Source organism: Haliaeetus albicilla, chromosome 21 (assembly GCF_947461875.1).
Source record: "Haliaeetus albicilla chromosome 21, bHalAlb1.1, whole genome shotgun sequence".
NCBI classification, from domain to species: domain Eukaryota; kingdom Metazoa; phylum Chordata; class Aves; order Accipitriformes; family Accipitridae; genus Haliaeetus; species Haliaeetus albicilla.
The window spans coordinates 20907969-20934315 of record NC_091503.1 but is presented as its reverse complement, the minus strand read 5'-3'; the positions used below and the strand labels follow the sequence as shown (position 1 = coordinate 20934315).

Below are 26347 nucleotides of genomic sequence, written 5' to 3'. Positions count from 1 at the left end.
CCCAAAAACGCGTTGTCAGAGGCAAAACTCTCAAGACCTTTCAGATAATCTAATGAGGTGAAAAGCCCCACAGGTGGCACACTGGGTTTTCAAGGATGTGTCACCTAGGTGGAAAATCCTACCTTCGGATGCTGAGTAATTGTAGCTAAGCTGGAACCATTTAATAGTAAACATCACCTTAATATGTGATGCTCAAAACCACAGCTGTGATTGTCTCTTGGAAGCACTGCAAGACATAGGTGTGTGAGAAAACTACGGAGCATCTCTATCTGAAATTACACGGCAAGGTGCAGTGTTTCATCACATCCTTTAGAAACGCAGAGCAGGAGCCTTAATTCTGCTGCAAGGACAGGCAGGGTTGAGGGAGCAAGGGAAGAGAAAGGGGGTTCTGAAGCAGCAGACTTTTCTTCGTCCAGCCTCCCGTGTGTCCCCCACCCACACAGCCCGGGGTAGCTCCATAAAAAGGATTCATAAAAAGGATTTTAATGTAATTTATTTTTGAGAGAGTAAGTAAGAGCCAAGTTTCTGACCCCACCTCTTCTCTCCTCTTTTATCCTCAACATTCCCATTAAGCACCCCAGATGTGTTCGAACTCTTCCCATAAATTTTCTATGTTCATCTTTTTAAAGGCAGTTAATAATGACAACAAAATGAGACAACATTTTTACACTAATTTTTTAATGTTGCACATACTGCGTTTTATAACATTAGAGGAAAAAAAAACCCAAAGTAAACCTTAAAGACAGAAAATAAATACGCTTTTTACGAATATATGCAGCGAGAGTGCAAAAAATTGCATCTGTAAAACGTTTAAATGCTGAATCATACAACAAAAAATTTACAAAAGCACTTATTTCTTTATACATGTCAGCTTTCCTCTTATAAACACAAAAATATTTTAACAAATCTTACAAAGATCAAACCCTTTTGCCCTTCACCAGGAGAAAAGTGGTGAAGAAAGTGTATTACCTGGAGGAAAAGAAAAAAAAAAACCCAGATAAACAAAACGTAAGCCTAAACAGGTACCAGGGAAACAACATCTAGATGCTGAGGAGGAATTCACCCATGCACCACAGGGCAGGAGACGAGCCCCCCGAAGAAGAAGGGCTGGCCCTGGGGAAAGGAGCGCGATTCCTCCTGCCACGACAAAGCTGCTCTTTGCCGTGCCGCCCGCCCCGCACAGCAACGAAATGCCCTCTCTCCCGCTCCTCTCAAGCCAAGGCTTTCTTTCAAACAAACGCATCCGAAAGCAGCGTCGGTCCAGCCAGGAGAAGAGGTGGGAGCGCTGCGAATAGCTTGGCTAAACCCAGCGCCTCCGCCTGCAACACGCAGAGCTGAGCGCCCGCCTCGGACGGGGCAGGACGGGGTCTGCAACCGCGGCCGGTTCACTCCCGTGGCTCAGAAACGCTCCTCGGTGGGCGTCAGACACTTTGAATCACGCATGTTTAGAATACACACTTTTTTTCAGAAATAGGCAATGCTGGGGCAGTTAAGGAGTTGTCACAAGGTGACCCTTGGCACCTGTGCTGCTAATGTCAGCGTGGTACATAGCAGTTCTGCTTTTCTTCGTTCACGAGACTTGCTCATTAAGCCAGCCGAGCTCCAAATAACTCATCTGAACCGACGTTTCTTTGAAACAGGCCAGTAGCAGGGACTGGAAAACGAAAGGAACAGAGATTTGTTGTGCAATTTGGGAAGCTTTGGGGCCGGGCGGGTAGTTTTGGAAAGGGCCGGCTAGAGACAGGGACCTCGACGAAACCGCGGGATGCAGGCGCGCGCACCCAGACGGCCTGGCATCGGGGCTGCAGCGCAGCACCAGCCCACCGCGACACACGCCATACAGCTGGCGGCACTCACGGAGCCGCCTGGATGAGTCCCTTGCGCACCACATCCACTGCACGGGGCCCGGGCAAGCCGTAAAGCTCAGGCAACCTTCCCGAGACTTGAGCAACTCCCCGCACACGCGCTGCAGCATCGCACATTCAACCCGTCCGGGATCTCCTGGCACGTGGCCACCAGAAGCTGATGCTTCTGTTTGGACATCCAGAAGGCACGAGCAAATGATAGAAGTCCTTAATTTTCAGCCAAGAAAAGAGAAAGCCTCTTGGGCAGAAGGGGAAAGAATGAGGTCATGTCCTCTAAAAAGCTGGTGGACCCTGTCAACCGGTATCTTGTATAGCCCAAAGTGTAATGGTCAATAAAATTCATTGCTAGGAAACTACCTTTCCTAACAATAGCAATCTGCTTGATTCAAAGAACTAGCCTGAAGGATCGTAACAAAACCTCTGATGTAACTAAAAACCAGCAGTTTTTTAAACATTTACTGTGGACTGCACCAAATCATAGGAATTTACCTTGCCGGGAACACCATGACCTTCTCCACAGGAAACAGAACAGGAAAGGCTGCCAGTACGAATGCAACTAAAATAAATCTATCATATGATAAAAGGCAATGATACTTCAAAATTAATATTTTATAATTACTAATTATAAATTACATATGAATTGTATAAATTATAATTATAAATTATAAAAACACATTGGTTCTCAGTAACTTGAGTGTAGTGACACAAACCAGACCTTTGGGCTTCCTGTTCAGCAAAACCACTCAGCTCCCACTTCATTACTTTTACTAACTAGAGGACATATTAAAATTAGACTGAACTTTCCCAGAATCTTAGGAGTAAGTTCACCTTCCAGCAGACCACAGAACAATCAACTCTCACTATTCCAAGAGAGGTAAATTTTCACATCTTTATTGCCAGCCACATAAATTAGGGTCTGATCCTACACACTCCTGTGAGAGATGTCTTACAACTGTTTTATAACTAGCACACTCTGTTCAACTGTTTTATTGTACTTTTAAAATTATCTTACTGTATAAGTATGCCTTAGAAAGCCTCCAGTGGGTTTGTACCCCTAAAATATGAAGACATACAAGAGAAGATTTTTTGATTTATGTAGTAAAAATATGTATATAGGATGTAGATTTTTCTTCCCAGCACACTTCCAAAAAAGTCTGCTCAACAATACAAGCATCTCTCCTGTGAAGCTCAAAAGCTGTAGGGCTCCTTTACCTAAGCTCTAACAAAGCAGTCCTTATTTAGGTCTTCCAGGACAACTTCTTCAGTCTGAATGAGTTTTTCTAAACAAGCCAAGTTTGGAATTTCTATCTTTGGTCATTTATCTCAGCATCAAATTTCTTATTAAAACCTGTGAGAAAACTGTTGGAAGGTTTTTATCCTCATACAAAGAAATCTACTAATTTCACTCTAAGAATCTTTGGCCTGAGATAGAAGATGAAAAATATGATCTTAAAAGGAATTTGTTTGAGAAAGATGAGAGTGACTGGGAGAAGGAGATTACAGTGCAAAACCGCTACCAAATTTTTAAAGTGGCAGGCACTACAACACAACCACTTGCTGTGGTACCAGAGAACAGAGCAGCCAAAAGTTGATTTCATCGTCCCATTGTGGAAATGCAGTTGATTTCTGTCCAACTGTATATCTTCTAGCAAATATGAAGGTAATATCCAGTTTCTCTTAGTTCATTCAAGTAAAAATTATGTACATTTTAAACTTATCTTTGGACTTTATGCTATGTTACTGGACAGACAACAGTAAGTAGCATTTAGCATCATTAAAGCACGTAGAAACATTAACTACTGTTACCCCTCATGCCCTTCTTTGGGGTAAGTAACCCCACGCACCATTAATAAATCATCAGTTACTGAATGGTAGCATTGACCATCTCCCATAGTTCTAGAATAAATACTGCAGGGAAGTACTTATGCTATAGCATGACAAATATTTTAATTAACAGGTGGTTTTGGAAGCAGGTATTATCATCCTCATTCTAACAAAAGGACATGAGATGCTGAGCTGGATCCTCAGCTGTATTTGACACAGCTCCAGTGACTGCTGGGAAATTACAATGAGAGATGTGGCCAACTGCAGCAAAAATCCAGATTTGCAGCACTGGTCTTTAATCTCAGGATCTGACCTTTAACCATCTAGAGCCCAATTTTCAGAAGGGCTAAATGCCCCCAGTTCAGAGGGAATACTGTAGTTGCCACTTTCGTTCTCCAAGGGAGACAGACGTCTGTGGACACTATCAATGTAACGTAAGCAGCCTAAAACCCCCAAGGTCTCTCTCAGGGGTTAAAGGCCCCAGGGCAAATGGGTGATGGAGCCAGGGTGGGTGGTGTGCCGTAGACCCCAGCTCCGGCACAGTACCCTGCCCTGCCACAGCCCTGAGCTCTCCCCTGGGTGCCACCCACACACCAGCCATAGGGGAAAGAAGAGAGAGATGGTAAGAGGGGTGAAGCCTGGTACGAACATGCACCGCATCACACAGGTGGAGTTCAAGAGGGTGGATTTACAGCTACATTGATTTAGAAGAGTCACAATTAGTGGGAGTCCCGTTTTTCTTTCCTCATAATTTCTGTTAATATTATTTGTCATGCTTGCAATCAGTCTCTTACAAAGTGACTTTAATTTTTCTTATAAAGTTAAAAAAGCCCCTAAAACAAAACCCAAAACTAACACTGTAAAAAGATTGTCGCTAAAATGGTTCTCTGGAAACTCTGGGAGCAGGACCAGTTGGCGCAAAATAGCTGCCTTCTGGAAAACAAGGCAACAGGGCCCAACTGCTCCCAGCACTTCAGCACAGGTACAGCTCCACTCGGCAGAGTTAGCGTGGCCGCATGAGCTGGCCAGGTCAGGGACTACTTAATGCACGTGCTCAAGTATCCCCCTGCAATGAAAAGCCAGGACACATGGCGCACTGGTCATAGCCTTTTAAAGAAAAGAATCTTCACAAGACTTCTATTTTAAGCTCCAAAGTATCTCTAGAGCTTCTTTCTTGGTCAATTTGTTCCATCTACACAGCCAAAGGCGTGCCTGGAGCTCACACTCTCCTTATCCAGCTTTTAGGTAAAGACCCCCAACTAAAGCCTGGGCCGCTGCTACCAATCTGCATGCAGGCTCCTTTGATGCCTGGACTGGCATTCTGGTTGTCAGGTTGCGCTAACACCTGCATACTGAAATTCTACCGCTTTTGGTACCCCCACCAGGCACCTAACCTGGCATCGGCAATAAAATGTGCACATGGAAAAGGCACACCTTCCTTCTGCTCTGTAGGAATTAGCGTCTGAAAGGAGCTACCTTACACTCAAACTGAGGAGTTAAAAATAAACTGAATAGTGTTGTCTTCCCAGACTTTACAGGTATGCACATGTGCAATGTTTTTATAAAATACTATCCTTCGAATCATTTAAACAAATTCCCACTCTATGGAGAGGTCTGCATTAACTTTAGACAACATTTAAGGAACCGGAAAAGGTCAAATTGGTATTACAATACAAATGGTGACCTTGTGTCCATTAGTGTCTTCTGGGCAAGACAACTGCCTTCAGTTGCATTTCTTTAACAGAGGGAAGAACTTGGCAGTTTCATTAACACAGCAGTATTAATGAAAAAAACATGAGACACCTTCACTCCATTAGGCATTTTAGCAAAAACAGGACAAGGGAAAGAGGAAGAGGACAAGGCAATAAACCAGGCTAGCAGAAGGTGCATTGAACATAGGTAAGACCACAAAACATGAAAACCCCACAAATTTTAACATGCAAAGGATATTGGTACATTGCAACGCTGGTTATGGTTAAAGAGACTGTACAGCTCCTATATCTTTGTCCTTGAGGCTTCGTTAAAGTAAGACTCTCAGTTGCAAGTTCATAAATAAAATGGAAATGACAGTAGTGCCATAAAAACATAGGTAGAAAAATAGTGCAAAGCCAAGGGCTGGACACCTTAATCTGTCACAAGTACCCCCAAGCACTAGCTACCATTACCGCTTTTAAAGAAAACACATACAAAAAAACATTCTCTATTTATTATAAATGGCAGTTGCCTGCATTGCACTCTGTATTTAGAACGTACTGACTACCTTTCTGCTTCCCTTCGAAGCTGTGGATGGAGAATAAATATAGCCTTTCACACTGGTGAGCACTGCCTGCCCTCCAGTCATAACTGGTAGCAAAGTCAGACAGTATTTATGAAAGAAATCAATTAAAAAGTAAAACAGATAATATCATTTAAGGCCTTTGTCCCTGCTAGTCTGCTCAACAGACTACACTTTCTTAAAATAAGAACATCTACCACTTCTGTTACAGTAAGCAGAGAGCGAAGTTAAACAAAAAAAAGGTCACATTTATGGCTGCCAAGAAGGCAAAGTTCCTGAGGCTCGGCCAAACGCAATAGCAAAGACGCTCTTCGCAGCACTCTTCGGGTGCCTCGCACTGTGTGCACGGAGAAGGGCAGACCAGCAGAGCGTGAGCCTGACATGATGCTCAGCCTGGGCATCTCATTTAAACCTTGCAGCCCTTATCGAAAGGGGTTTGGAATTACAACGGATTATATAGTGCAAACTCGTATCAATTCCCACAGATATAAAATGCACAGACGGGAGTTCAGAACAAAAGCCGCCACCGGCCAGGGTTGTGAGGAGCACCAGCCATTAAGGAAATAAACTCCAGGGAGCAGAGCCTGGAGTAACTCCAGCTCTTCAGCGAGGTTTCAGTGAACTTACACAGATGTAACTGATACCAGGGTCTGAATCAGTTTGGTGGTGAGGCACCAAATTAAAATGAAGGGTTCATTAAATGACAGCCTTTCAGATTCAGAGTAACTTAAAATTATTGGTAACAGAGTTTGTTAACCTTGAGCGGGACAGAAGAAATACCCACCAATGGATGGAGCTTACGTTTACACAGCATTTCTCAACTATTCACTTCAACAGGTCCATAAGGTTTAAAGGAGGGTTTGGCTTAGCCTGGTCTGAGTCAGTTTTTGACAGGGTTCTTGCTGCCACCCCATGTAAACTGTTGAAAAAATATACTGTAGAAAATTAACTGTCCATTATGCACTCGGTATATGCACGCACATGCGGCCACTCTATATATGCACAACCAAGACGCCAATACCGTGCACAAAATAGGAGCTGTAGCATGGCCTTTCTTAAAATATTAGCTTCATGGTGAGTTTACTACACCCATGTTACTGACAAAAGGCAGGGAAATATGCATACTCCTAATATTTCAAGGTAGATATGTCATGTTTGATCTGAAAAAATAACAGCTTTCTCAAGGTAGTCCAGTCTCTCAAAAGAGAACCCTATCTTAGTTTTAAATAGATTTGTTGGTTTTTACTTCTGTAATTGAGATCAATAGTATAAATCAAATTGATTTCAATGCTGAAAGAAATGCCATGGCAGCCAGTTGACAGGAAACTGTCAAATATATTTTCTTAACAGTTTGTTACCTTTAACGGGACACAAGCTAGCAGGCAGAAGAACTTCATCAGGCTTTTCCCTCTCCCCCTTTCATAAAATACCCCAAATTTTCTCAGAAATCTGAATGTCACCAAGAGCCGACAGAAAGCATGACAGTAATGACTGGGTCTGCAGAGTAGTACTGCAGGATCAAGTCATGTTCAGCTGACGGAAGATGGTAAAGTTCTAGCAGTCTCAAAAGGTGGCTTATATTTAAGGGTATGAACTACTGAACGGTGTGCCATTTTCCTTTTATAAAACAAAACCTTATACCATATGTACTGCAGAATTATCTAGACTTTTCCCACACTGGGATTTGTTAGTGATAGAGTAGCCTGTAAAGAATAGGCACTTATCCCAAGAATTGGCAAAAAAGGGAGTATTATTTGGTAGGTATGGCACCAAAATACAACCATTGTGCTTTCTCACATACATATGCTGTACAGATGGAGGCTCAAACAGACACAGAGTTTTAGGTTGTTGGCGGGCTGTGTTTTTTCTTTTTGCTTCGGCAAGATTTGCAAATGCAGCAGATAATGCATGGAGATGCCACAAGCAGCAAGGGAGAGGTCACCAATGCTATGATACCTAGTCCAACGAGGATCCCCACAACCTGAAAGACATGGTGGGGAAAAATATGTATTTAGCTAATATGGAACATAAAATACATGTCTGCATGCATAAGCACAGCATAGGTCACAAAAAATAGATGAAAACATGAAAACAGTCATCTTGGTCCTTCACTGAAGGGTAAAATCTCTTTGCTTCATGCATGCATGAGAGCTCTGCTCAGCCGACTAGGAACGCACCTGTGTTCTGTTCCACATCACCGAAGCCCGCGAGTGGCCCAGCTTGTTTCTGCAAGGGCCTCTGTCGTAATGTCTTAAGAAGATATCATTCTGAAAAACAAAAGGAGAAGCTGTAAGAGCAGGTTACAGTACTGCAGGGAGAGGTTCAAGACTGGACTGGAAAAACAACTTTCCTGCCACTGCTTTAAAATAACCAGCTGCCAGCACTCAAGTTCATCTGTCTTCCAAATAATTATCTAGAGAAACTTCTTGCAGTTCCAAAAAAGTGTGGTGTATTTCGGACCTGAGCTGTTGTATAGTGTCCTTCCTCCACCACTTTTAAAAAGCATAAGCGTTGCACCTATTGCACAGTTACCTAGTCTGTAATTTGGTGATGATAAAGGGGTCTGTAAACAACAGATATTTCTGAAAGCTAGCAATCTGAGTGATCATCTTCCTGAGGTACCTCTACTGTCTGGTCTCCTGCTGTACCTACACTTTATAGTAATTTTCTTCCTAGGCTTAACAGGAAAATCTAAAAAGTAGGAAATCCCTGTTTCCTTTCTCTTTTCCCAGTAATACTTATTAAATTATCCATTTTTTCTTCAGAAGGTGACTAACGCTCTGCATTATCCTCCCTTAGCCACCTGCACTGTAACCTGATGCTGGTTCCTCTCTTCTTTTTTCAGCCCTACTCTTTGGCTCTGCAGGTATTACCTTCATCTACACCTGGAGCTCCTGTAACCCTGCATATTTAGAAAAACTACATTTGAATCACACAGCTACAGTTTCTTTTTTCTTCCTCCTTTGAACTGACGAAAACTTGGTAAGGGCATGTCTGCAGAGTCTGTGAGAATCTGACAGTCTTCCAGCTCAGCACGGTGTTAAGCAATCATTGTGTACTCTATGTACTCTGAGGCAAACGGTAAGACTCATGTTGAAAAAGCAGGCTCACACACACAGAAACAGGACGTATCGCTAAGCGAAACCTGTTTAGCATGCTGAGAAAAGGAAGGATGAAGAATGAGGAAGTCTCATTGTTTGCTGGCTGTGGAATACCAAAAAGAAGAAAAGAAAAGCCATGTAGCATGTAACATTTTATTTCAAGTGCTGGTAAAGTCCTTTTCACACTCCCACAGTTGTTACTGATGACTGTGCCAAAAAGGGAAGCTGTCATATACACAAGCACATTACTTCCTGTGCTCTTAATCCTGCTAGGAAGCTTGAAGTCGATATGAGTTGAGACTAGTTGGTATCACTTGAGAAATAACTAGCAACCTGCACTTCCTGCACTACTCCATGTTCATAATCCAACATTTTTATCCTCAAACGTACTAACTAATCATTCTCTTCAGCAAACATGGCACTAGAGATGGACTAGTAAAGGAGACCTAGTCCATATGAGCTCTTAACACACCTGCCCATAAAACAACACCCTTCACCCAGTACCATATCATTTTTTGGACAGGCTGTGACCCTTACACCTGCCCATAAAACAACACCCTTCACGCAGTACCATACCATTTTTTGGACAGGCTGTGACCCTTGCAGTTGGAGCAGGTAGAAGACACTTACTTCCTGGCTCTCAACCAAACTATCTTTACTGCACTGGAAGAGGGAATCAGAGAAAGGTAGTGCTGGAATGGACCTCCAGAGAGCAATCAGTTTGTCCCATTTCCCTCAAAAAACTAGCGTGGGACCCACAGACATGGCTATAACCCTTTATAGAAAAAGAATGTTGATACAAATAAAAGCACTGGATGAATGAGAAGAAAGAAATGAAGTTAGAAGCTGAATTGAGCCAAGACGTACACTAGGATATCAACAAGTTGGTGGAGAGCTTGTACGGGGCCTCAGACTAATCCCAACCCCGTTACTCTTATCTAGCTGTCTTTTTCTGCAGCACTTACATCCAAGTTCTGTAGACAGTACCAGCAAAACGTGTGCTTGCAGTTCTTGCACATCATCTGAGCACAGCCCTCGTTTCGCTCAATATAGATCCGACAGACTGGGCACTGCTTAATTGGTGCCTCTGTCCCCGTTCCAATAAGTGATCTAGAAGAAAAGGGAAATATTAATGTGAAATGTGAACGTAATTACTGTTGATATTCAGCTCCACTGCCTAATGTGTAGGTGTTTATTTTAGAGAGCATCTGATGTTGTTGTCTTAATGCACTTAATGTGTGAAGCTTGTTATATCCAGTACAATACACTGGAGTATACTCACTACTAGGTGTAAGATCACGTAAAAGTGAAACTCTATTCCCTTGGTCTTCTATGCTATATAAAACCAACACTCACTGTACCCACAAATGTATCACCTATAGCATTAAAAAATACCACTGTGTAAGACAGCTTGCACCATTCATTTAATAGGACTGGATTATGCAATTTACAGCACTGTCCCTGCCTGAGCAACATAGCCTTAAACTCCACCAAAGCCAAAGATCAAACCTGGAGAAGAAAAATTATGGTGAGAGTGCTTTGGCAACTCCTACTTGATGAAGTCTCTAGCAAGCAGAATGCTTAGATTTTAAGTAAGTCTTTCATTTCTTGCAAAAAATTATAGAAAACTTTGAACACACATGACTGAGCTTAATCTGATTCTGAAAACAAAGATGGACATTATATAATTTAAACACAAGTGTTTTCTTTCTGTAGATTAATGCTTTATGTAACCTTATCTGTAGGTTGTTTACACCTATGCAAAATGAGCATAAACCAGATTTCTCACACCAAACGGGACTTTTTACACCCACTCCGTGTAAGAGTTAAGATTTGGCTATGCAGAGATCCTATAAATATTAAGCAGGGGTGATTTCTTAATCATAGTATAAGCAAAGTTTGGATCCCGGAGTATTACTGTATTGGATTTTTTGTATGGGCACAAATCATAATTCTAGCAGGCAAACAAAGCCTTTAGGAAGATTCGAAGCCCTGAAGGGCTTCACCCGTCAGAATTGTCAGTGGCATCACAAGTTTGGGAAGTACCCAATCAATATTAATAATAAGTATTTAAAAAAACAAAGGTATCATTTAAACTAATATTTAGACTGGAATTATGTTTAGGAAACAGCAGGAGAGATGGAAAGTCTCACAGATGCACCGGAGATGTTAGAAGGAAGCCAGTCCATGAAACTAATAGGAGGCACAGAGCTAGCACCCTGTGCCAAAAGGAACTGAAAGACCATGTTGCCTCCGTGGGTTCCCCTCTTACCCCTGCTCAGTTGGTACTGGAGTAGTTTGGTTTTCCTGGCATAGGCGCTGTGGGTGCCATGCCTCCTTGCAAGAGGAGCAGAAGGCCAGGTGGCAAGCCGGGCACTCCACTGGCACCGGCGCTCCTGACTTGCTCGGTGCAATATGGCACACCGTTTGGCAGTCAGCTGCAGGGCACCATGTCCTCTGGGGGTCCAAGTGGACTTCTGAAACGTAACAGAGAGAAAAATAAAGCTTTACAGAGTCCCCTTCTCATTCCAGTGACACAAGACCCAATTCTGTGTCTGGGTGGGAAAGCTGAAGCCCTCCGTGCCCATGCCCATGGGCATTCAGGCCTAGTCCTCTTCTTTAGGCAGGTCCGCAGTTGTGCTCTGCTAAGGCAGTTGCACTGGAAGCATCATGAGAATGGCAATACACGACATGGGACGTGTTCTTTGCCTTTACAGGGAGGGACAAAAGACGAACATAAGTGCTGCTTGCTGAGAAGCGCATGTCTTGTGACATTAGGCCATTCCAGGTCTTTCACATGTGCAAGCCATGCAGTAACTTTCACGTAAATAGCAGAAGGACTATCATTAAATTAACGTCAAGTCACTTTCCATGCCTTATTTATTCCCCTGTATCTACAAACTCCGATTAATATTCCCTTTATTATGTGATCATTATTTCTCAGGTATCAGATTACAACAATAGTCAAGGTAAGAGTTGGGGTGGAGGCACTGAGTTACAGACGTCACCGCATGGCAGAGAATGGATAAATGTTGATCCTTCCTCTCATTCCCCAACCTTTATTCAAGGAATTTGGGGGTGCAACAGAAACCCAGCTGAAACACGTTCACTGTTAGGGGTGCCCATTCTGTGTGCGCTTCCTACTGACTCAAGTCCATGAGGTACAGCCAAACACTCCCACCCTGCAGAGCCTCCTCAGAAAAGGGCTGTTGTGCCTGCAGGAGCTATCTGCCTCTCCTCCTTCCTTGGGAGCTCTCTGGTACCACCACTGAAAATAAATAGCTGGAGGGGATGTCTCAGGAACAGGTGGAAATCCCTGAAAGTGAGATGTCAAAAGCCATTACACTGTTTTTCTGTACCTCCAGCAGATAAAATATTGTCCTGCTTGAAACAAAAGGCTGCACAAGGGCCCCACACATATGTTCTCTGATGAATTTTGCTGAAATAACTGAAGGCACTTCCTCCTATGCACAGCCTCCTGCCTGCACTGCCCCTCTGCAGGAGGTTGCTGGTAGCCCACAGTGAAGGGGGCTGGTGGATGGATATCTAGCAGATGCTCCAGTCAACATGAAAAGCAGTGTTATCGGTTCAGTGTCCAGATACCCAGAAAGCAGAAACTGTACAACTAGAAATGTGTTCAAAGAAGTAAAATTCTTCCTCAAGATCTCAAGCATTTAGATACACATACATGAACACCTGGGGAGAAGGACACCTCAGAAACATCATAACCTAACGTGCACTAGAAACTCAGCTCTCTTCCAGCATGCCAAACCTCTCTGTTCACCTTGAAAACTTCCAGTTTGTTTAAAGACAGACCTCCCTCCCATTTGTCCAGGACACTTACAGTGAGGGACCATGTAAGGATGATCATCCTCTCTGCTGGCTGCAGGACACACAGGTACACAATGCTCTGACTTCAGGTAATTTTTAAGTCTGTGTCAGAGTCCTCTGAAAGACATGGAGAATTTCTACATCCATGGCAAAGGCTGTCATGTATAATTTAGGCAGTGCCAGCAAAACACCTCTACCATCTACCTCCAGCCACTTCATGAATCTAGTTACATTCTTTCCTCTTATTCTCTTACACGTGCTTCCTTTGCCCCCCAAAATAAGCAATCATTTGCTTTCTACTCAATGAAAGCCAGAACAAAATAGTTTGCAGCTTCATTTGTGGGGAGAAGAGGGAGACATGGATGGGCAGTACAAGGCATTTTACATTTTTATATAGTTTTAAAAAGTAGTGTCCTGACTGAGAAATCATTATTTCTGTAGCTTCCTTTGGTGACTCTTAAAAGAAACACTGAACTGGATAAGACCGTGGCCTAATACTGACAATTGCATTTAAGTCTTCACACAATAGGTTGTGTATGCTTTCTGTTGATAAACAGCTTTAAAATGAAATAAAATGCAGTTCCTGCAGATACCTGCTTAACACACTCAACTTTGGATATCTAAAGTCTCCTACCCTTTTTTTGGATGAAAGACAGAATGTCTGGTTTTGACATCATTGGGACGACGGGAGTTGGGTTATAAATCTTACTGATTTTTACAAATTTGTTGCAGTAAGATGTAATGCATGAGATGAAATTCCCTCCTCTCCCACTTCCTCCATTTTACAAAGAACCTACAGATGGCATTTTGCAATCCATGCTGTCTCATACTGTTTGGTTAACCATGGAGTACAAGTGAAAACAGAAAAAAAATTAAAAGGAGCAGCCAAAAAAAGGAAAGAGGCTATCATATTGCTCTGACAAGCTGCTCCATCTTTTGGTTAGGGCCATTTCTCTCCCGAGCCTTTCCCCTGCTTCCCCACAGCCAGTTCAGCCACACTTCTTCCACTCTCAGGAGGAAAGCCTTCCGGAACATTGCCAGTACTGGGCATGGATCTGGCCAGTTCTCACAAAACATGTGAACAAGCAGGTGAGATGTGGGAGACAGATGGGGGAAATGCAGCACCCTGAAGAAAGGAAAATTTCTGGCTCAGCAGAGGTACTCACTGAAAGGATGAGCCAATGCCTTTCACAAAATATTAGGAACATCTCCTTTTAAAATGGATTACTTTTTGGTCCAGCATAAAGTGGAGGTTCTCATCATCTACCACTCAGCCTATTGGGCAATTGTCACAGAAATAGAAATATAATGCATATGTCCTAACCACATCCTATTCCTCTATTTCATTACTTCTGACAACCACATCAACCCCATCCTAAACAGACAGAGCAATTCCTGTTTCTTCTATTAAAATATGCTGCACGGAAGCTCTGTGGCTAGGTCCTGACTGGATGCAGAGAAGTTACAGATATGTAAGAAAGCTTGGTTTTAAGCCTGAAAACATTTGCATTCTATGAACACAAAACCCACAAGAGAATAGCATATTTTCACTGCATTCCTTATTTAACTAAGCAAGTGTCTATAGATACACAATTGTATGCCAATTACTTCTCACTACTTTTTCACTCAATATTATTTGCCCATTTTTTTAAAAAACAGGGACATGGAGAGGAAATCTATTTTAATAAAATAGCTAGCACAGATGGGGGATGGGGAAAATAGCTTTTGGATGTCTAAGTCCTTCTTCAGGTCTTCAAGATTTTCCTCAAAATTCATCTCATGATGGAAAACGTCTGGAAGAGTGAGAAGCATTTGCTTTACCAATCACTTGAAGACTGGTAAGCAAAGACTACAGAGCAAGAGAAAGTCTTTCGACTTACCCAAGAAGCTGGTTATTTATTTCTAGTAAAGCAAAGGGGGTGCTGAAGCAAAGAGCCCATATCTCAGCAGAATAAAGCTGAGAGAAGAAGGGTGTAAATATAGGAAGCTGAAGGGTTTGAATAAAGGGCTTTGTTGATCAGAGCAAAAGTCATGAAGGACACCCTAGTACCTGCCTATTTTAAGGGAGGAGAGGGCAGAGTTAGGCAGTAGCAGCCTGGGTTTTTCATAATGCTAGGTTTGAAAAAGGCTACGTCGCACTAAAGCTGACACAGACACAAGGCACACAACAGATCTCAGCTGCTGGGAGTCCCCAGGCAGATTCTGGGTCAGAATTCGGCCCCAGCAGGTGCCATCAGCAAGGTTTATTGCTAGTTTCAGAAAAAGACTGTCAGGCCAGCATTGCCTTGGTCAGAGCAGGCAGGCTTTGCCAGGTTAGGGTCAGGTCTGAGAACAGAGCTTCAGGCCAGCAGAAGCTAATAAGCCAAGTCCAACTGATGAGTCCAAAAAGGCCAGCCTTGGGGGCAGTGCTAAATCCAGGATAGGCAAAAGGTCTTGGCCAGGGTTGGGATTAGTGCTGGTGTCCAGGTCAGAGCTTTAGTTAGCAGGAATCGTTGTTCCCAGGCACCAGTAAGCTGGATTTATTGCTGGGGCCAGTAGGCAAGGCAAAAAGGCTATGTTTAAGCCTGCTGCTTGGATGCCAGTTTTATTCATCATAAAGGAGAAAGGACAGATCTTAGAAACATAATGAAGAGAGGTAGTGGAGGTGGATGAGGATTTGTCAGACTTAGGCAAGAAAGAAAAGGGAAGGAATATTTAAAATACAGACAAGTTTCAGGATTCTGAGCGTGGGAGGCAGTGTAAAAAAAAAAAGGAGATGTTACAGGGATTTGGACAAAAGATCATGAGTTCAGCTCTGGCTGGTTAGAGAGGAAGAGATACCAGGAAACCATTAGTTTCACAGTCCTGAGTTAAAAAAAAGGTTTTACATAGAACAGATTAATGTATTGCAAGATGTCTCTCTTTTGTAACCCTTTAATATGGTCATTTAACAAGCTCTGATTTCCACTGTCTAGGGTTGTAGACAAGCCACTGCTTGGTTTATGAACTGGAGGGACTTCCTAAGGAATGAATGATAAATGACAAGAAGGTAAAATAGGAGAGAGAAATAAAAAATGAAACCAGGGTTTGGGATTTTTTTTCTTTTTTGGCCTGAGTGCCTGCAAATCATAGCTACAATCTGCATCTCTCCATGAACTCTGAGGCATACTTGGGTATACTCATTTTGCAGTTTTTATACTTCGTGGTCATTCACTGTGACTCATACCAGATGAGATTCTGTAAAACCCCATATATTCTTCAATCTGACCATCTTATCAAGTGCATTACTGTGCCTAACTTTTATGAACCTCTGCATTTTCACACACATTCCCAATCCATCTGCATCTAGGCATGCATGCAAAGCAAGAACACAAATACAGTCTTTCAAGGGAAGTTTGAAAACAGGCAGAGTCAGGACAGGTCAGTCCCAGATAGACTACCCTGCAAGCTACCACAGAGTGAGTTCTTTGAAAAACGCTGCAACTTCCAGCTGAGACTTTCAAGTTGGTGTCAGTCTTTAAAACCAGCATGGGACCTCATCTCTCTGACTAGCAAGTTTCTTCTTCAGCCTTGGCAAGGAACCATCTCCTGAGGCAGAAGGCTGACCTCTGGCATAGGAAAGCTTGGCCCCAGTAAGACCTTCAGTTTCAAACTTCTTTACTAATAGGCCTTACTCAGTAATGAGGGGTCCAATTATCCCTCAGGAAAAACGAAAATATACTAGATGAACACACATGAGACTTCTACATTAGAAAAGCTCTCTTGCAGGGATGTTTGCAAAAATCCCCATCACACTGTCTCCCTCAGAAGTTCTGAAGATCCCTGTGGATGTACAAAAGGACCATGTGCACCCTGCACCAGCCTCTAGCTCCTTGTCTAGTTCTACTAGTACAACCAGCATCTCAAGGACCCAAGATGAGCATGCTGCAGGAAGAACGGTGGAGCCTCAGGCACGCAATCTGAGAGTGTTGTCCATAAGCTTGAGTAAAAGCGTGGTATTTCAGTAAGATGCCACTCTGTTGATTCTGCTCCACTGAAATAATTTCAAATTTGTCTGTGGAGCACAGTCAGACCTAGTGATTGCTCTTAAACTATTTCACAACAAAGACATCTTCTCTGTCTCTTCCTGAACTCACCCAACAGGCTTTGTCTTTGCAGTGTCTAATACTGCTGCCTCCACTGACACTTAAAAAGGAAGGTAATAGAAACCAAAAGGTTCGCACCTCGTTCAAACTTCAGCCTCTTGTATAACTGAAACTGGTCAACAGGCACCAAACATGCAATCTGAAATGAGAAACAAACACACAGAAAAAGCATTAGAAACACAGACTTGAAAAAAATTAATAAGCACTCTGTTCTACACGCCTGCTGTCCTGAGCTGGCTTTCAAATCCACCTTCTTTTCCTGGTTACTTTCACCACCACGCTCCTCCATACCTTGACTTCCTTCTCCAAAATGTAAAGTAGTTCTTGACCTCTCGTTTTTCAGCTACACAGTCCAGTAGTTCAGCCCACGCCTTTCTTACCATGCATAGGAAAGCCTTCTCTCTGGATTCTGCATTTACTTCAGGCTTCTCAGTTTTATTTCTTGTTGGTTTAATGTAACGAAGGGTGACAGCTTGCCAGCCTTGGAGACTGCAGCATGTTGTTCATGCACAAGAATACAACTCAAATGAAAGGTTTCTCATTCATGTCTCCCAGTCTTAATGGCAGGGGTCACATAGCTCTCAGGAACTTAAAAGCTAGTCTGGTTTCCATTTTTTATTCATTTCATGGGTTTGGGGCTGAGACAGTTAATGCCATTCCTGTTGGAATTTGCCTTAGACATGCACCAGACCACTGGGAACTGGACTGAAGTTAACAAATTTAGTTGGCATACACAAACAGGCTTTGCTGATACATTTTACACATTACCATAATTAAACTAGCAGCCTAAAAGGCTAAATGCTCTAATCTCCAATTAACAGTCTACGTAAGAAAACCAAGAACCCTATTTAAAACTAATAAGCAAACCTGCATACAGGGTAAGGAGGGGTTCAAAAGAAACTTCACAGACACTTCAGGAGCCACGTTTGTTGGACTCAGAATCTGAGATCATTCTCTTTATTTGATCCATTTGTAATACTGTACCAGCACTGAAAATGTCTTTCTCTTTTACTGAAAATAAATTTAGACCAATATTGATACAAGACCTGATCATTTGAAGCACTGTGAGACAGCGTAGAACTGACAGCTTCAAAGTGAAGGGCTCTCAACCCTCACATCCAGTTTCCCACCACAGTCCTTCAGATTATTGTAAAAGGCAAATTTTTGCCCTCAGTGAAGCAGACACTGGCCTTTGCTATCCTGGGTTGTGTGACAAGGCACTTGTGAGAAGAAATACAAAAAAAAATTCAATATATATTCAATATCATGCTGTGAATACATTTGCTTTCGTAGATGGGAAAAAAGAAACAAATATATCCATGTGTATATTATAAAATATGAAATTGCTTTATTGAGATCTCAAATCAATTGGAATTAAAATTGCATTTTGAATTGGATGTTTGGATCACTTATTTGACCTAAACCAATGTCATACAAAAAATAATCCAACTCATGTCAAGATTTAAGTGTTCAAAGATGCTTAAAAGACTTTGAGTTGAAGAAATCAAAAGATTTAATATCAAAATGGGAAACACCAACAAATCTTTACAAAGCATAATCTTAGTCTAGTAAGTCAGCCCTGGGTCAAAGTACTGCTCTCATTCAGTTTCTGAATTCAGGGTGTAGACTATTTTTAACAGGGAAGTATTTGCATGGCTAAACAATATTACATTAATATGACTGTAAGACACAGAGAGCCTCCTGGGAAACTCTTCACCTATTGATCAGAAGTCAGCTGAAACACTCTTGGAAAACAAATGGTAACTTAATCAAATGGGGAAAAAAGTGTGAAGTTCAGCAGCTTCAGCAAAGAATGAAGCTAACCAACAAAGCTATATAAAACCCACAAGACACATCATTTCAGTATTGCCCACTCCTCCCCAGGGCAGCTTCAATTCTAAATAGAGTTTGGAAAACAAAAAGAGTCATCTGCTTTTCTCTAGCTGGGTAAGCATTGGCAACTACTTTAAATTTTCCTTCATTACGACATAAATTAAAATAGCAAGTCTCAATGCTGTAAGAGCCACTTGAGTGAATTGTTTAGTTGTCTGGGGTCTTTCTGTGCTTGCTTTTGCTTTTAACAAACAGTTTTTCAAGAGCAGTTCTATTGAGCCCAGAATTTCCCATGTATTAAAAATTGTCCTTTTTGATTACAGTGGGAGCAGAGTAGGAGTTTTATTGCAGATTTCAACAGGAAGCATAGTCAGTGCTGAAAGCTTCCTTTTCTCCCATTGAAAACCTGATCTTACCATGCCAGCCTTCCCTACTGGTTTCACCCAGCCCCACTCTTCTTCCTACGTACCCTCTTCACAGCTCAGCTCCCCTCTCCCCGCACGCAGCTCGGGGCGTTGAACACAGGCAGCCCGTCACCTCTGCCACTGACTCCCCCAGGCTTTGAAAGACCAGCTCCTGATAGCACCCGCATGGAGGTCAACCTGAGGGGTGCTGAGCTGAAGCCTCTCACAGATGTAGTATCTTTAGGCACGAGGAAAGGAACGCACAACCTGCTGCTGCCTGAATTCAGTGCCCCACGTCAAAGCTGTACGTGCAAACTCAATTGAAAAAAAAAAGAAACGTGAGTATCAGGTCGCCCCAAAACCCAGCAAATCCTTTCCTCAGTGAACTTTTAATCTCATGTATGATTAATCGAGAAGGACAGCCATAAGCATGGCAAGGGGATTAGGTGTTTATCTCCTACTTGGCATCAGAGTCTAAATGTTCGTCTTCGTACAACTTCTCCATCCCCACCCAGGAGTCCATCCCAAACATTCCTCTGCTGCACACCCGCACACACCCCCGGGCCGGGCAGAGGATGGAGACCTAGGGAGGAAGCAAACCGGCAACCTGGCAGATGGCAAAGGGCCAAAAGAGAAAGACCATGAGCACGTCAGAAAGCAGACGTTTCTTATTCTAGGCTGTGAAATTATTCAATGCAGCAAGAAATGCTACAGGACAAGTTTCGGGGTTGTAGGTTTTTTTTTTTAAGACTGGGTTAAGGTTACAATAAAAACCTATGAAGAAAATGAGAGGCAAGGACTCTCCTCTCCTGAAAAGACATTTATTGTTGATGTATCAGGCTGCTGGGAGACGAACTAAGTTTTCTGGTTTTCTATACCCTGTAAGCAACGTCTGCAGCTAAAATAATCTTGTTACAGAGCACAAGAACACGTAAGAGCTCTCGTTAAGAACAGCAGCTTTCACTTGAAGTAAAAACATCTATGGAAAAAAGCAAAATTTTGAAGGTTCCCTACCACAAAAGGCTCCAGCTGGACCCTTGCCAAGTGTACAAAAAGATCGCCCAACGTGATATGATAACTGGGGGTGCTGTTACTATGTGAGACAAAAGAGCAAAGGAAGAAAAATGAAAGGGCTTGAAGTAATTGGGTTCAGTTTACACAGGGGCAGCCTGTTCCTTGTAACCTGGGCAGTGCAGCAACCAGGAGCCAAGGAAGAACAACTCCCCTGTTTTTAAACACTGGCTACCACAGTGGAAAGGGAAAATCACTACTCCACCTATTCTCAGGCTTTCAAGGGACATGCAAAGAGGCAATCAAGAAAACTGAATAGATCTTACTTCCTTTCACACCCGTATGAATCAAACCTCGATAATGCCGAGGGAGGGCAGTTCACCAGGACAAGTGCTTCTCCCTTTCTCGCTTTAGCAGATATGCAACAAGGGCAGATCCTGTACTGGCAGCAGCAACAGCCGCTTGCAAAGGGTTGCATTGCCCACCTCTGCAAAAGTCCCACTCACAGAGGCACTGTCTAGTTTTGCAAGGAGTGCAAAATAGTTTTAACTTGGGCTGTGGCTTGCTTTTGAAAGGGATATGGGAGTTCAATCTCTTTATTTTTAGAAATTACACCCACACCTTTCTTCATCAGCTACCATGCTCACTAGAGTCATCATGAAATACTAAATTATTCATTTTCTCCATTAAGGAGCTCTTCTCTTATTTAGTGACAAATAAAAACAAAATTAAGACTCTCTCATTTGCTCCCCTTGGACTTATTAAAAAATGAGTAAATAAGAAGAACAAAAATTTTAATATTGACCCTGAAAAAGCTAGGTTGGCCTGCAACATTTTCTCACCTTCCTCCTCATTTTACCATTTCAATTGCCCCTAGCAAAATGTAAACCAATTTTCAAATTAAAAATAAAACTGGTATTTTAAACTGACTCCCAATGGTATTTTTGTTCAGCTATGTATGGAATATAACACCGTTAAGAATTCTAAGATCTGGGTCACTGTCCCATTTCAGCATCGCTTTATGAAGCACTGACAACCTTCTGTCAAGTTAGCATCGGTGTAGATCATGGATTTACACAGACAGAGAGACAATAAGCACCATCTACACTGCATGCAAAGGGGTGATTCTCCTTGTCAAACTTAAGAGGCAAAAGGAGAGCCCAAATCAGTATCTTCTTTAGTGCCTGCTGCATGGTTTTAATCCAAATCGGATTATGTATACATGGATCATTGGCATCAGTGTTACAAGCTTCAAAACAATACAGGAATCAGAAATAGCAAAGCACAATCCCCTAGACATTATCCAAGTGTGTATTGCATTAGAAATCCCTGTATGCAGTTGAGACTTACCCTGATTCATAGCTTACACTGGTGACTGGATTTGCACCATGTAAAACCATTTCAAACCATGATAAATTACCCCTTATTTAGATTAGGTATATTAACTTATCCAATTAAATCAATGGAGCAAATTCCCAAGAGAGACAGGAATATTCGAGACAGAAGAAGTCTGCATGGTTGAAGACAACTGCGTTAACATAAGATGTTCCTCCTACCTTCTGTTTCCAGGAAGGAATCCAAATCATCTTTGTTTATTGTACTATTAGAGCTTGAAAAGACAAACATCTTGTTTAATGAGATTGCCTTTAAACTTCCCTTTTCTTTGTGTAACCAGCTATTTGAAAGTCTGTAGCTAAAACCATTGCCTTCCCACCACTAACACCCATTTATTTCTACTTAAAACCAGCTATACTACAAGCAACTGCTATCTTGATGTACCAGGTCAAGATAAGACCTAGGATTGCACTTGACTTCAAGCACTCCAGTGGAACAATTCCTTCTGTTTGAATGCACTATTTGTCAAAACAAAAAAAATGCTGGGAAACGTACCAGTTTCAACTAGGTTTTGTTAAAGTAAAAAAAAAAAAACAAAAACCAAATGCAAACAGAGGGGTTTCTGAAAACATATTTTCAAAGTACTGAAAAGTACAATTTTCTAGTTCAAATGAGTTTTCATTTTAAGTTTTTTAAGAACAAAAACCTGGAACATTTTCTTCTGAGGTCCAGAGAGACACAAAGACCAAAAGTAAAGCCTTAAGTCCAAACATCTCCTATACTCTATGAATAAGCAGTTTACTCCACAAACACTAATGAAACATTCAACTGTTTTAGAGAGACACATTCCTGCTATTCCCACTTGCTCATTTCTTCATGAGCCATACAAGAAGAAATTCTATTCCCTGTTTAAAATGTTAACCAGAGTTTTTCGCTCCCTCCACCCCCCGAAAGCAACACAAGAAGCACGTGTCTCAGAATCAAGGCAAGAGCTGTGAAAAGGCTCTCATAATTTAGTACCAAACTAGATAAACTTTGAAGAATTTTACCGAGAAGATACAACAGATTTAATTCACAATGAAGACAAACACGTCAGCGGAAAGCAGTGAAGAAATGTTACACACCTTGAATAAGGACCTTGAGAGAGGGAAGTAGAGGAACTTTCATAGCTATAAGGTGTTATAAATTGCTTATAAGCTTTATTATTAATTGTTCAGTTTCCTTATTGAAGAGAGCCCAATCCAAAATGCACTGAAGTCAATGAAAAGGCTTTCCTTCACTTCAAATTATGCCTAAGTTCACCTTATCTTCTTTGAGCGGGCTAGGGCAAAAGGCATTTAAAAAGCAAACAAAACAACCGCAGTAGCTAACATAATTAGACACAATTTAGTCCAAAGTATAGGAATCAATTTAACACCATGTCCATCACAAAGACAGTTTGAACTCCTATTTTTTCTACAAACTGTAATGGTACCTGGTAAATGTCAGTCACAGCAGAGTCTGAAATGGACATGACATGAAAAATACACTTTTTCAAAACCCTGATGCTAACATGGGAGTGAAAAAAGACCAATTTCCCCCCAGCACCGGCAACACGTCATTCCTCATGGCACTGTCCTGGTGAGGAACCTTTTCCTGCCAGATACCAAACATCCAGCCCTCCAGAGGTGAGAAGGCTCGTACTTTTACACCAGGAGTTTCAGAGTGTGTAATGAATAAACTGTAATTCTAAATAGTACTTCTAGGCCAAACAATAGCCATATTTAAGCACATTCTCTACCATCTGAATAAAGTTCTGGTTTTTAAATAATAGCTTTTAAAGGTCACATTTTCACATGGAACACCTTTATAGTGAAGAAAAAAGAATACAGAGTGCTCATACATAATCTGTAGTTTACATACTAATCTTTCAGATTATTAACAGATTATTGTTCCTGGGGGTTTGGGGGGGGGGCAGTCTTCCTTAAAGAAATAGGTATTTGGTAAAATATATGAGCAGTTCATTTTAACGAGGTTGGCGGCCTGTTTGCTTTTCAAGCAGAAGGTGTTTCAAGTGCATCACCAAAACGGAGCATCAGAACATTCATTCATCCACGGGACACTAATGCACATTTGGGCTGTTTAGTCATTCTGCCTTCAGCCCAAAAAACACCCAAGGATTAAGCTAATGGTCCATTAATACATGCCCTGGAGTGTCATTGTGCTTTACTAAGGGGAAATACATCTCTCTAATTCCTATAGCATCATAAACCTAGCTTAACAGAGCAGAATTCTTCCTACCATTTGTTAGTTTTCCTTAAAAAATTCATTTTCAGTAAAGGCTAGTTGCCTTCAATCTGGTGCGATGAGTGGGAGGGACATTGCTTCACCCTCTCTGTATCTATGCAGAAGAAAGGAGGAAGGGAAACAGCTGGCTACTTTCCACAGTAGCTGGATTCAGCCAAAGAAAAGCTCCACCAGATGCTTGCATGCTGTAACAAACATAACTGCAACTCCCAGGCCCTGATTCAGCTAAGCACGGCATTTCAAATGTATACTGGAGAGGAGATCCTGATTTTTTCTGGAGAAAAAGGCATTCGTGGTATTGGGAATTGCACTGCCACTGATTGCATTTGAATAGGATTATATACTTCTACCACAGTTGTCATCTGTATTCATAGGGCTCAAGGGAAACCAGAAGATAAAGTGCTTTTCTTCAGTTCAGGGATGGAGATCTGATTCTCCTTGATTTTATCCCTGCAAACAAATGCAGAGGGAATGCACAAAACCAGACAAAATCCCTTAGCCACCTTTTTTTCCTGGTTTGTTTTTTTTCCTGCTTGTGTTCTTAGGCCCAGCAGGGACCTACCTGGCTCACAAAGCAAGCAAGCAAGAACAGCCGCAGGGCAACATCACATTTGCCCACAGTTTTCCATGGCCTTCTAGATGCACAGAACAGCTGGCACGTATGAGGGTTCCAGCCACACTGCCAACAGCTCTTCCCTGTGTCATGGGTTTGGAGCTAAGCCCAATTCAGAAACTCTACACCAGCTCTATGTCAGGCAGGAGGCTGCTTAAGCATTGCTGGGAGGCCACCAGGCAGTGTGGTAGGGGCCATCTACAGCCCCCTTGAACCCCGTTGTCCCCAGCGGTGCAAGAAGGTCTGAGGCACACATCTTAGCTCCAGTTTCTCCTCCTCCAACTTTCAAACTGAACCCTCCAGTTACTGTGGGAGATTGTGCACGTGCCAGATGTGCAAACAGCTCTGCCTAAACCTCATTTAGCTTCTGAGCTCTCAATCTCTCCCATACCTGCCTTGGGAATGAAGACACTTTTTGCATCTCTTAAGACCTACTTCCACCCAGTGCTGTGCAGATACCTTTCTTTCCATATAACTATACAGAGTCCTGTGTGTTTATATTGGACTGCAAATTGGTTGCTGCAGCCCAATATAAACATACACGAGGAAATTCTGGCCTTGTGTACTGCCAGTTTGAGTCCTTGAGTTAAGAGAGGCACAAGAATTTCAGTGTTTGCAGTCAAATCAAACCTGATTTAACTGATAGTGCTAATGGAGGCTTAGCAATTCTGGGATACAGGGTACTCTGGTTAAGTCACCTGCATGGGAAATTCAGAGGTTGTCTGGATGCCAAGTAAGCCTTTCCTGAAGGCACAGAGGGAGGGAAAAATGAGCAAAACCCTTGAAAAACATCTGTTTGTTTCTAGTTCCTCTTGTCAGTCAGGCTTCTTGCCAAAAGCTCATTAAAGGTAATTAAAGGGAGGAAAAAGTGTATGATCATATTTATTATGTAGATAAAGAAGTTGGGGGGGGGGGGTAGGTTAAAAAAAAGAGAAAGAAAAAGTCTTGATACCTCTGCTTCTTGTAGGGTCCCATGGTTCAAGCATACCATGTCTGGACATGTGATAGGAGAACCACAGCCTTCTTGAATTGCCAGCTGCATGTACTGTTTTAGGCACTAGAAACAAGTAAAGAAAAGAAAAAAAAAAGTTATAGCCCACATGTTGGTAACACACAGATGCTAGAGATGCTGCACAGCTACCACCTCCACTGCCTTAATTGGCTGTCCTGAAGCTCCAGCACACAGAAAACATCAATTATTACAAGCATGAATGCTACAAGTCATTACATTGGAAAGAATGCAACAAAGACCAATTAATTATGCATGACTTCATCTGCCAAGCATTGCGTTTACCCAAGTCAGCAAGTCAGACCTTTCAGCACTAACAACCCTTATGCTCTGCTAAACTGGGATTGGAAGATTTAGGAGGGGGGAGTATCTTTCATCCCAATTAAACAGGCTTCGCTCTTTTGTCTTTCCTTCTGTGTTCTTAATTCAGACTCTCAGCCAGCAGTCTCCATTGTAGGAGACTTCATTTACAAGAAAGAGACTACTGTTCTCAGCTGCATAAAAGGGGAAGAGGGTTTATAACCTGGATAGGAGGTTATAATCAGCCCTAGAAGATGTAGAGCTACCAGTTCTTCCCCCTCCCCAGATCAGGCAATTTCCATGGTTTACCATGATTTATCACCAGCCTCTAGTCTATTAAGCAGGAGTTCAAAGTCCATTTCCAGCATGAAGACCACCTCCTGAATGTTTCCAAATTGGTTCATTACACAAAAATGCCAGGCCTCCCTCCTCCAAGGAAAAAAAGCCCTCTGTTCTCCCCACATTTTATTTGGCATGCCAGTTCCAAATATACTCAGCTTGTCTTTTTAACACATATTATAGAGTCTTCAATAAAA

The 26347-nt window shown here is 42.2% G+C and overlaps 2 protein-coding genes across 4 annotated transcripts in view; one reads left to right on the top strand and one right to left on the bottom strand.

Moving 5' to 3' along the window:
- Positions 1 to 26347, top strand: part of DEK (DEK proto-oncogene) — a 263979-nt gene that overhangs the window by 141695 nt on the left and 95937 nt on the right. The gene's annotated exons all lie outside the window — the stretch shown is intronic.
- Positions 5494 to 26347, bottom strand: part of RNF144B (ring finger protein 144B) — a 90086-nt gene continuing 69232 nt past the window's right edge. For all 3 annotated transcript variants that reach the window (XM_069809187.1, XM_069809186.1, XM_009926329.2), the window contains exons 3-8: positions 25455 to 25559; positions 17099 to 17159; positions 11338 to 11542; positions 10031 to 10175; positions 8142 to 8231; positions 5494 to 7945 (exon numbers count right to left, since the gene is read on the bottom strand). In XM_069809187.1, coding sequence (XP_069665288.1) covers positions 7805 to 7945; positions 8142 to 8231; positions 10031 to 10175; positions 11338 to 11542; positions 17099 to 17159; positions 25455 to 25559 — 747 coding nt within the window. In that variant the 3' untranslated portion in view covers positions 5494 to 7804. The remainder of the gene's footprint in view (positions 7946 to 8141; positions 8232 to 10030; positions 10176 to 11337; positions 11543 to 17098; positions 17160 to 25454; positions 25560 to 26347) is intronic.